The 11,042-nt window shown below is 36.6% G+C and overlaps 1 protein-coding gene across 6 annotated transcripts; it reads right to left on the bottom strand.

Moving 5' to 3' along the window:
• Window positions 1-1,425: 1,425 nt before the first annotated feature.
• On the bottom strand, window positions 1,426-10,524 carry fez2b (fasciculation and elongation protein zeta 2b). 6 transcript variants are annotated; one of them, XR_013200022.1, is made up of 10 exons: window positions 10,083-10,362; window positions 9,067-9,175; window positions 8,873-8,989; window positions 8,452-8,593; window positions 6,883-7,148; window positions 6,170-6,245; window positions 4,140-4,205; window positions 4,000-4,027; window positions 3,093-3,143; window positions 2,494-2,528 (listed from the first exon to the last, which is right to left on the bottom strand). XR_013200022.1 is itself a non-coding variant. In XM_077220901.1 (9 exons), exons 1-8 carry the CDS (start codon window positions 10,307-10,309, stop codon window positions 4,017-4,019), a joined length of 1,014 nt encoding a protein of 337 aa, XP_077077016.1. In that variant the 5' UTR covers window positions 10,310-10,524; the 3' UTR covers window positions 1,426-3,143; window positions 4,000-4,016. The 6 variants fall into 6 exon arrangements, 3 of the variants coding, with proteins under 3 accessions (XP_077077016.1, XP_077077014.1, XP_077077015.1); XR_013200024.1 differs by having other exon boundaries at window positions 1,426-3,143; window positions 6,899-7,148; XM_077220901.1 differs by having other exon boundaries at window positions 1,426-3,143; window positions 10,083-10,524.
• Window positions 10,525-11,042: the final 518 nt, after the last annotated feature.

The following is an 11,042-nucleotide window of genomic DNA, read 5'->3' as shown; positions in this document are numbered from 1 at the left end:
GAATGGTGTGAAAAGGGAAAAACATCCAGTATGCGGCAGTCCTGTGGGCGAAAATGCCTGGTTGATGCTAGAGGTCAGAGGAGAATGGGCCGACTGATTCAAGCTGATAGAAGAGCAACTTTGACTGAAATAACCACTCGTTACAACCGAGGTATGCAGCAAAGCATTTGTGAAGCCACAACACGCACAACCTTGAGGCGGATGGGCTACAACAGCAGAAGACCCCACTGGGTACCACTCATCTCCACTACAAATAAGAAAAAGAGGCTACAATTTGCAAGAGCTCACCAAAATTGGACAATTGAAGACTGGAAAAACGTTGCCTGGTCTGATGAGTCTCGATTTCTGTTGAGACATTCAGATGGTGTAAACAGAATGAGAACATGGATCCATCATGCCTTGTTATCACTGTGCAGGCTGGTGGTGGTGGTGTAATGGTGTGGGGGATGTTTTCTTGGCACACTTTAGGCTCCTTAGTGCCAATTGGGCATCGTTTAAATGCCACGGCCTACCTGAGCATTGTTTCTGACCATGTCCATCCCTTTATGGCCACCATGTACCCATCCTCTGATGGCTACTTCCAGCAGGATAATGCACCATGTCAAAAAGCTCGAATCATTTCAAATTGGTTTCTTGAACATGACAATGAGTTCACTGTACTAAATGGCCCCCACAGTCACCAGATCTCAACCCAATAGAGCATCTTTGGGATGTGGTGGAACGGGAGCTTCGTGCCCTGGATGTGCATCCCACAAATCTCCATCAACTTCAAGATGCTATCCTATCAATATGGGCCAACATTTCTAAAGAATGCTTTCAGCACCTTGTTGAATCAATGCCACGTAGAATTAAGGCAGTTCTGAAGGCGATCGGGGGTCAAACACAGTATTAGTATGGTGTTCCTAATAATCCTTTAGGTGAGTGTATAATTTAATAAAACTAATTTCTTTCTCATTTTTATATATATATTTTTTTTAAATGTAAATTTTTTTGTTTTTGTTTTCTAAGGCTTGATTCATTTTTTTGTGTGCATTATTTGCATCTTTAAACATAACATTTCGGAAGCTTGTAATACAAAACAATTGTCTTAATGTACTGATTAATCAAATGAGGAAGTGTGGGGATTTCTTGAATATGGTGGGTCATTTCAAATATGAACCATAACACAAGCTAACATACATTTTACTACTCCAAGATTCCACTTTTTATAATCAAGCAATTCTATGACAATATTGTTTGACACACGTGACATTCAAATATTTGGGTTCATGCTCCCTAAAAATGGGTTAATGGACAAATGAATGGGTTAATTGAGTAAAGATTTTTTTTGTATTAGACAAGCAACCCCATGATAAGGAGAGTATACAACTGGACATATGAATCTGGCCTGTTGAGAAGCACTGAAAGACACAAACGCACAGCGGGTGTGATGAACAGAACAGATGCTTTTATTTGAAAACTGCCCTGCTACACACAATGCATTATAAAATACTAATTCAAAAGGACCATTAATGGTGCATTAAAAATAAGGTACAAAATTTTATGCATTCAAAAAGGCAGCGTTTCATTATTGCTTGTATAAATATAGAATCTCTAGTTATTCTAGTACGTGTACCCTGATTTACTGTGCTAATGTTCCTCAGATTCAGGCCACGACAACCTGACGACACAAACAAGCTGTAGTTAACATTTTATGCAAATCTCGTGTTCTGCAAAACCGTTCCCTTTTAGATCAATTGAAAGTGCATGAAACAACTTTTTCGTTCTGAATGCTTTACAAGCATAAAAACAACATGGACCCTTTTAATGCGAGGATGCATGTTCATCTGGGACACAAGACAGTCATGTGCTTTACTTGCATTAACATAAAAATAGCACACAACTGACTGATGAAACAAGTGTACACATCCTGTAAGTGTTGATAGTTCCCCCTCAGAACGCGAGATGTTTTCGTCCTCGCATGCAGGAACTGCTACCTGAGTTTAAAGGACCAGTTCACTCAAAAAATGTCGTTCCAAACCCGTATCCCTTTCTTTCGTAGAGCACAAAGATAAACGGCTATCAAATGACTTCAGAAGATTTTGAATATGGCACATGATCCATATGGACCTCTTCTATGAGGCCGGGATATTCTTCACCTTTCCACAGAAGAAATAAAGGTTTGGAATGACGTGACGGCAGATTTTTATTTTTGAGTGAAATAATCCTTTAAGGTTGTGCATCTGTGGGAACACATATAAACTCATTCTCTCCACCACAAAACAACATTCAGCTTTTACAGTCACACATTCAAAAATATCACCTCCGTCCGGTTTCAAAAAAAGACTAATAAACGAGAGACAATCATTCAATCTTGTTACAGGACCTCGGTGAAGACAGACAGACAGACGTGTTTATCTCTTTATGAGTGTTTTAGCTCTTCCTAACTTGTCCTTCCTCCACTGTTCTTATCTCACATCATCACAGATTTCACTCCAACTGGCAGCAAATACAAGTGTTGTTCGCTCCTCATCATCTGAATATTAATACTGTCATAGAGATGTTAGAAGCATAAAGACTAAAGCTGGCCAAACACAACAAAGACCATTGAGTATGTGGCAAAGAAATAAAATATTATTATTCTGTTATCAGTACCTCTCAATCGGTTCAGTCTGATATGATTTTACAGCTACATAAATGACCTACACAAATATTTTCACCTGTCTTTGCTGTAAAGTTTGCTTTCAAATCATAAGAAGCAGCTCAAAACTTCCTGAAAACTCATTTCATCTAATGGAAAGACCAAACGAGATCTAGATCTGCACTACAACAAACTCATCTGAATATGATGCAAACATGCATGAGTTACGACAGCGGCACTGTGATGAAAAGATATCAACTACAACATTGTTGAATCTGGTCAACCACGACTGAAATATGAACTGCATTAAGAAATAAACTAAATACTGCACTCAAGGTCACACACAATAACATCTACACTAAATAAAACACATTCAGACTGAGAAATAAATGCCACTGGCGGGGTAAATTCTGTGCATTATTAGAGAAGAACATCATCGGGAGAGATCCAGATGACCAGATGTCTAATGTACCGATGAGATTCGCTGGTTTTCCGCTCTGGAAACTCTATGTGGGACACAACACTGAAACAACAGACACGATTGCACAGATTAGGAAAAGCCTAATATATTACACTAGTGTTCAATCAGATATATATATAAAGTCAGTCAGATATATATATAAAAAAAAAATGGAATACTTTTATTCCTCGAGGATGCATGAAATTGATCAAAATAATTATAAAATATTCTTTATATTCTAAAGATATTTATAATGTTATAAAAGATTATTTTAAAAAAAAGTATCAGTTTCCACAAAAATACGAAGCTGCACAACTGTTTAACATTAATAATAATCAGAAATGTTTCTTGAGCAGCAAATCATCATATTAGAATGATTTCTGAAGGATCATGTGACACTGAAGACTGGAGTAATGATGATGAAAATTCAGCTTTGATCACAGGAATAAATTAAAGTTTAAAATACATTTGAATATAAAACTGTTATTTTAAAGTTGTAATAATATGTCACAATATTAATAAATGTACTGTATTTTTGATCAAATAAATACAGCCTTGGTGAGCAGAAGAGACGCATTTCAAAAACAAAAAAATCTGGCTGATTCTAAACTTTTAAACAGTAGTGTGTATATTGTTGTGTTTTGCTGTATATTATATTGTCGTCCGTAAGAAAATAATGTTTACGAACACACAGCACAGAGACAAACACAACACACACAGACAGACAACAAAAACATATTCTACACATATGGGTGTATTTACTAGGATAGTTTGGAGAAAAACTTATCCACAGAAGGTAAATCAGACAAATTCTGCCTTGGTGGATGTCCTTATTTGGAATAACTAATTATAAATACAATTTTAATGTTTTTTTGTTGTTGCAATTTTACTTTGTTAATGTTATATGAAATCAACACACCTCTGTCTCCTGATCTCTCACACCAGTGCTAAAGGTCAAAGGCAGCGAGATCAAAAATAAAACATAAAACACACACAAGATCAGTGAGGTTCAGACAGACAGTGATGGAGATCGATGAGTGTTTCAGGTGTCTCTGATACCTTTGAGGATGTAGTCGGTCAGAAGAGCAGGAACTGTGTCACTGTCCTCGCGCATGGCATGAAGAACTGCAGAGAAACACGGATACATGTACAAAAACACACTCTTTAAATCTGGAAATATTATCAGAACATATAATACTTTTATAGCAATGCATTAAATATTAAAATCAAATATTATACATCTCTCTCTCTCACACACACACACACACACACACACACACACACACACACACACACACACACACACACACACACACACACACACACACACACACACACACACACACACACACACACAAGGTATGTCTATTTAACATGTTAAAGGGATAGTTCACCCAAAAATGAAATTTTTTTCAGTATTTACTCTCCCTCATGTTGTTCAACCCCGTAAGACGTTCGTTCATCTTCGGAACACGAATTAAGATATTTTTGGTGAAATCTGAGAGCTGGATCACTCCCCCATAGGCTTCTTCAGGGATTGACACTTGCCAGCCCTGAAAAGTTATTAAAGAAATCATTAAAATAGTCCAAGTGGCTCAATCTTAAGTTTATCAAGCGACGAGAATACTTTTTGTGCGCAAAAACAAACAAAAATAGCGACTTTATTTCAACTATTCATTTCCTTCTCTGTGGGCCTCTAGTCAGTTAACGTAGTGTGGTCGCGTAGAGCTACGTCACACGTAGGCTCACTATTGGCCGACGCTGGTCATGTGGGTGATGCGTGTGACGTACAACAACAGAAGCTTACACTGTTATACTAGTGAACTGACTAGACGCCCACAGAGAAGGAAACGAATAGTTGAAATAAAGTCGTTATTTATTTATTTTTTGCGCACAAAAAGTATTCTTGTCGTTTGATAAACATAAGATGGAGCCACTGTAGTCACTTGGACTATTTTAACGATGTCTTTAATAACTTTTAGGGGAACATGTGTCAATCCCTCAAGAAGCCTATGATCCAGCTCTCAGATTTCATCAAAAATCTTAATTCGTGTTCAGAAGATGAACGAAGGTCTTACGGGGTTGGAACAACATGAGGGTGAGTAAATACTGACAGAATTTTCATTTTTGGGTGAACTATCCCTTTAAGGGAAAAATAAAGGCATTAATATTAATGCATGTATCCTACGTAGTTCATATTACATTTCATAAAGTTGATTGGTGACGAACATGAAGCAGGGCAGCAACACACTGAGTGATGAAGCCAATAGAAAAATAGCCAAAATTCAAGATATCAGGGCAAAAATGCCCCAGTATGCCCCAGCATGAGTTGTCTCATATTTATATCATGATATAGTTAAGCAATATCACACGAGCAACGATTACAATATCACACGAGTGCTGTTTTTATCCCGAATAGCACGAGTGCAAATGTGATGCTGATTTTATAGAAGAGTTCAATAAATAAGAAATGAATAGTTATATTTTAGACACAATATTGTCAGCTTTTGCTCAATTTTGCAAACGTAAATATTACCTAAAAGCCAGAGAAGAACTGCACACAGCGGTGCTTCGTGTCTGAATGAATCTGTTTTGAGCGAATCAATCGGGTGAACCACTGATTCAATGGCCCATTTATAAAGAGAGACATTTAAAACGACTTACTCATTTAGACATTTACACCTCCTACTAGCAGTTTTAGTTTCTTATTTAGAGAATAATTTCATTAAAAAATTATTTCATATTTCCATATTTATAAAAAACACATTAAAGGTATAGTTCACCCAAAAATTTAAATTCTGTAATGTACTCACCCTCATGGCTGTTGAAGCCTAAAAGTTTATGTGTAATAAATTGTTGAATAAATATTGAATCAAATATAATATTTATTTCTAAATCTACTTTTTGTAATGTCTCTTTGATGCTTTTCTAATTTAACACAATAATGACATTATCTTTTGGTGGTAATTTCTCAACCAAATTTGATGTGCAACTAATTTGCGATTAATTAACCACCACATCATGTAATTAGAATAAATTAGAGTAATAAGTAATATTTTTAATGTGCACACGCATTCACTTTGACTCACTCTTGGTCAGGATCTGCAGGTCTTCTACAGACGGTGCTCCGCTGCTCCTGTCATACGGGATCACCGTCGTCAAATACTGGGACAAAGAACAAAAAAAAGGTCAAAAATCTAAAACAACAAAGTCCATTTTAATAGAGAGATAATTACACTAATTTTTCAACAATGAAAGAACCCAGAATAATACATTTGTTTGTTTGTGGCTTATAGTTTAACGCCATGCCAGCTACCCTGGCTATATTCATGGTGAGAAAATAGTTTTTTAAATTTTATGTTAGATAAAAAAAATTCTATGAATTCTGACAGAGTTCAGTCTATCACAGTCCATCAAACGTGCTTCAGTAATAATGGATTCTGGACCGAGGGGCATAAAGGAGAACCTTCACCCGGTAACAGAAAAATGAGTTAGTCTCTATACGACAGCATGGGCAGGCACATGATCCCAGCGATTTACAAAACGTTTTACACCAACCGCAAGATTGATTTTGTAAAGTTTGTTTGTTATACACCGATCACATTCAGCTTGCCATGTCTTGCGGATGTAAATGTTTATAACAGGTTTGAAGGTGGAATTGGGCCTGAATACATTTAAACAAGGTCAAATGTGTTAAAGGAAGCTGAAGTAGTATTGATAGTTAAAACATTGACAGGCGTGGGGTTCTGTAGAGGATTTTGTGTGGTTTTGCTGATGAGCAGACAGTAATTCTCATCCTTACGGTTCCTGGCACATACGAGCGGTCGGATCTCTGCACTCCTCCTGTGGGCTTTATCTTCCTCTTCTTCTTCAGCAGCTCTCGATGCTCTTTCTGTCGGTTCTGCACGTCGATGAGAGCCGAGATGAACGTGTTCTTCACCTCCTTCTCATAGTCCAGCTCCTCCCTGACCGCCAGCTGATCGACGAGCTCCTCTGAGAAACCCCGGATCTGACGCTCCACCTCCTCGAGACGCTCCAGCAGCTCAGACACACACAGACCACGCAACCCTGAAATACAGAAGAAACATCCGTTTCAGTCAGTCAAAAACAGACACAAGCTTATCTCTACTTCTACAGCACCCTCATTTCAACACTCCAGTTCTGTCTGAGATATAAAAGATACAGTATGTGTGAACATCTTACAACATAACAGAGCTCAAACGGTACTTGAACAGTTTCCATTTTACATTTCAGCTAAATAAACTAGAGAATATATCAGGAAATTTCTTATTTCTACATACTGCCACAAAAAGTACTATGCTAATGTACACAAAACATGCCAAGTTAAACAATTATGTAAATATTAGTATATTCGTTGAATTACTTAACTGCCAGGAATAAAGAAAAAAACATTAAGAACAGTGAGGGTTTTCTAGTTTTCTATATCATTACATTATATTTTAGTGTTTATACACATACTAGTGAAGCATCGAAATGAAAATTTTGGGACGAAAATAAATAGCTGTACAAACATTTAAATTGCACACAAGGCAGTTTTTATATCAATGTTTTAATAATAGAATTATGTTTTTAATCCAGTTTGTTGGTGAAACAAACATTTAAATGATAATAAACTGTAATAACTTTCTTTCATGACAGATTGATTCAAACATTCATTAAATAATGAAGACATCTCTAGGAACAGGTAGAATAAAAATATAATGAATATGTAATATAGTGCATATATTTATCAAAACTCTCCTCTCTAGAGATAATTTTACTAGTGAACTATCAAAGCTAGTCAATGAATGGCTTATCTGAGGTAAATGTGACATTATGTGACATTGTTCTCAAGCTGTTTTATTGACATCTTTCCACGGTTGAAACACCGATTGAGTGATTGCAAGATACAGGATTCATTTCAGTAAGTTGTACTGTGTCTTTCAGCATGCCTTCTGATGTTATTTAGTCTTTAAATAACATCAAAATTGTTGTTTCGGACAAAATTGTTCAGGGGCCCAAATTTCGGTGCATCATTAATACATACAATCATTGCACACCTTAATTATTTAATGCAGGGTTTCCAAAATTACAACTTGTAAGTTGAAGAAAATCAAGTTATTAATGAAATCATAAAAAGTTCACATTAAAACTAATAATAAAAAATACAAATAAAACACTAACTAAAAAAAATTAAATATATATATTTTTTCCCCTGCATGCCATCTGACCATTAACCGATATCAGAGAAACATGAACATGCGAATGCAATGTTAAATTATTGAAATATTAACTTAAAATCTCAGGAGGTACTTCAAATAATGTTTAGGTGAAAAGCTTTTGGCTGACAAAAAAAGTTGTGAATACTTACGTTCCTCGCAGCTGCTGCTGGATGTAGAGTGTGTGAGTGTGTGTAACTCATGCGACATCATGGAGAGGTCAAACTGAGATGGACTCTCATGTTCCTCGTCATCTGGAGACTCCTGCATGATCTCTTCAATCTCCTCTATCACCTGATTAACACACACAGGTTATGGAGATTAATGTACAGGTTTGACCACATCTGCCAAGACAAGTCATATTTATTTATATAGGGCTTTATATGCGCAAAATATGCGTTGTTCACGCTCTGCTGACCCTTGCAATGAGAAAAATCGCAAAATCGTTGTCATTTAGGATTAAGATTGCATGGGTGTTTGAATCGTATCATGATCTTTTAACGATTAATCGTGCAGCGCCCTATGACTGGCCCTCATTAATATACTCTCAAAGGTTTCGAGTGTGAATAATACCTGTTCTGCTGTAAACAGCGGCTCCTCGTTCACACAGGAGATGATGATCGTGTGCATGTCCATCTGATCCCTGAGCTCCTCGTCATCAGACACGTCCAGATTACGGACCTCCACCGTCTAAAACACACACACACACAGTGTGAGCTCTGTCTGCACGGACAGAAGGGAAAGATGACTGGATGGACAGATCTCACCTCCTGAGGTCGGAGGTTCAGTGTGTGCAGGTGTAGTGAACGAGTGTGAGAGGTTTTCCAGTCCACTGGCATCACGTTGCCGTAGTTCTCCGTCAGAGCATTCCATATCCTGTGAAATAACAAGAAAACAGAAGAATAAATAAGACAGACAGCATCTACAACCTCTAATAAGGTTCATATGCAGGTCATTGCTTTCTAAAATGTAACCCTGTAAAGCCTAACATGAAATAATAGACAGATATATGTAATGAAATCAGTTTTTTGAACATTTAGACAAAATATAAAAAAGTTGTTTTGTATCATATTTGATACATCAGACTTTTATGGCTTATATATGATATATTGAGAATATGGAGCTCATACTTGAGGACGAGGAAACATCTAGGCCTATATTTTATTCAGTGGCCCAAACTGAGCAAAAATTTGCAATTTGGTGCAGATGTTGATATTTGTATGCCAAAAAAAATAAATAAGATGAAGTTCTGACAGCTTGTAATGTAAATCAGGGATCTTTATACCAGTATAACAGATTACTTAGGCTACTTAAAATGCACAAAATATCATATTTGATGCATTATTTTAACATAAATTCTCTAAAATAAAAATGATGTATGGATAAGTTGCTTCAGTCCATTAGGTGTTCATCTTAGAACATAAGTAACTTTTATATTGTTAATGTTTACTTTATAAAAAATAAAGATTTAAATGTATTTAGTTATGTGACACTGAAACGACATTTACAAAATACTTTAACAAAAATGGTGCAAAAAAGAATTTCCAAGAATATCATGGAACTACCATGGTAAATGTCCAAAAAATAAAAACGTAACATTATTTTAGTGTAAATAAAGAATCACAGCCACAAATGTGAAAGCTAACAGCTAATTCTCCACAACATGAAGTTAAGTAAATAAAACAGGAGCGTTTATATTTATATAAACTTCTTTACAATATAATTATATAATACATTATATTTCACGTTATAATCTTATTTTGAGTATGTTGTTGTCACTCACTCGTCGTCGCGCAGCAGCTCGTGCTCGCTCACGGCGCGCACAGAGAGGCTCGTGAACACGCTGCTGGAGTGAGGGAAGCTCGCGCTCAGCGTCTCGTCGAAAGATGCGAAGCTTTGGATCTGCGGGGAATTCTCCGGTTCCGCGGTCCAGCTGGTGCTCGAATCGGCCGCTTTGAATTCGTTAAAATCCTCCCAGTCTTCATCAAGCGGAGCGACTGGGGCCGCCATAACTGTGGGCAACGACGGGGACACAGAGAACGCGCGCGAGGGGGCGGGGCGACGCTGCCACGCAAACACGCGTAATCAAAGCAACTTTTTTTTTTGTGTAAATCTCCTTTTTACTTAATTATTAGTAGAATACTATAAAAAATTAATAAATTGAAAATACACCAACGTAGAAACTAATTCAATCTATTTAAGAAAAATCAAATAACTTGTAAATAATTTTTTTTCGTTTCTTAATAATGATAATGTAAAAGTAGTATTCTTTGAAGTAGTCGACCTTATAGTATTACCATTCATATTATTAATATACCATGGTGGTGCCACTGCCACCTCAGTAAATCCAAATCCTCCCAGTCTTGATCGAGCGGAGCGACCGGGGGCGCGCGCGAGGGGGCGGAGCGACGCTTCATTTTTTGATGTTATTTTTTTTGCGAGTAAATCTCCTTTTTATTTAATATTAGTAGAATAATATAATTTTTAATAATAATTTAAAACGTCAAGCCAAGATTGTTTCAATACAGATTGTTTCAAAGCAGCTTTACAGAGATAGATAACAGGAAAATAATGCAACAAAGTTTGTTTCCAGAAGAAAATAGCTTCACAGTCCAGCTTAAGTAAGTCCAGTGATGTTTCATTTTTGTTGTAAAAAAGTTATTAATTTAGTAGTTCATTTATATAGCCGCTCTGGAGAAAACGGTGATGTCATCGTCCAGTTCAGTTCTCATACAATGGTGTC

Source organism: Siphateles boraxobius, unplaced genomic scaffold (assembly GCF_051911475.1).
Source record: "Siphateles boraxobius isolate OS27281-9 unplaced genomic scaffold, OSU_SipBor_1 8, whole genome shotgun sequence".
NCBI classification, from domain to species: Eukaryota; Metazoa; Chordata; class Actinopteri; order Cypriniformes; family Leuciscidae; genus Siphateles; species Siphateles boraxobius.
Note: the sequence above shows the minus strand (reverse complement) of the source record. Positions and strands in the feature narration are given on the sequence as shown.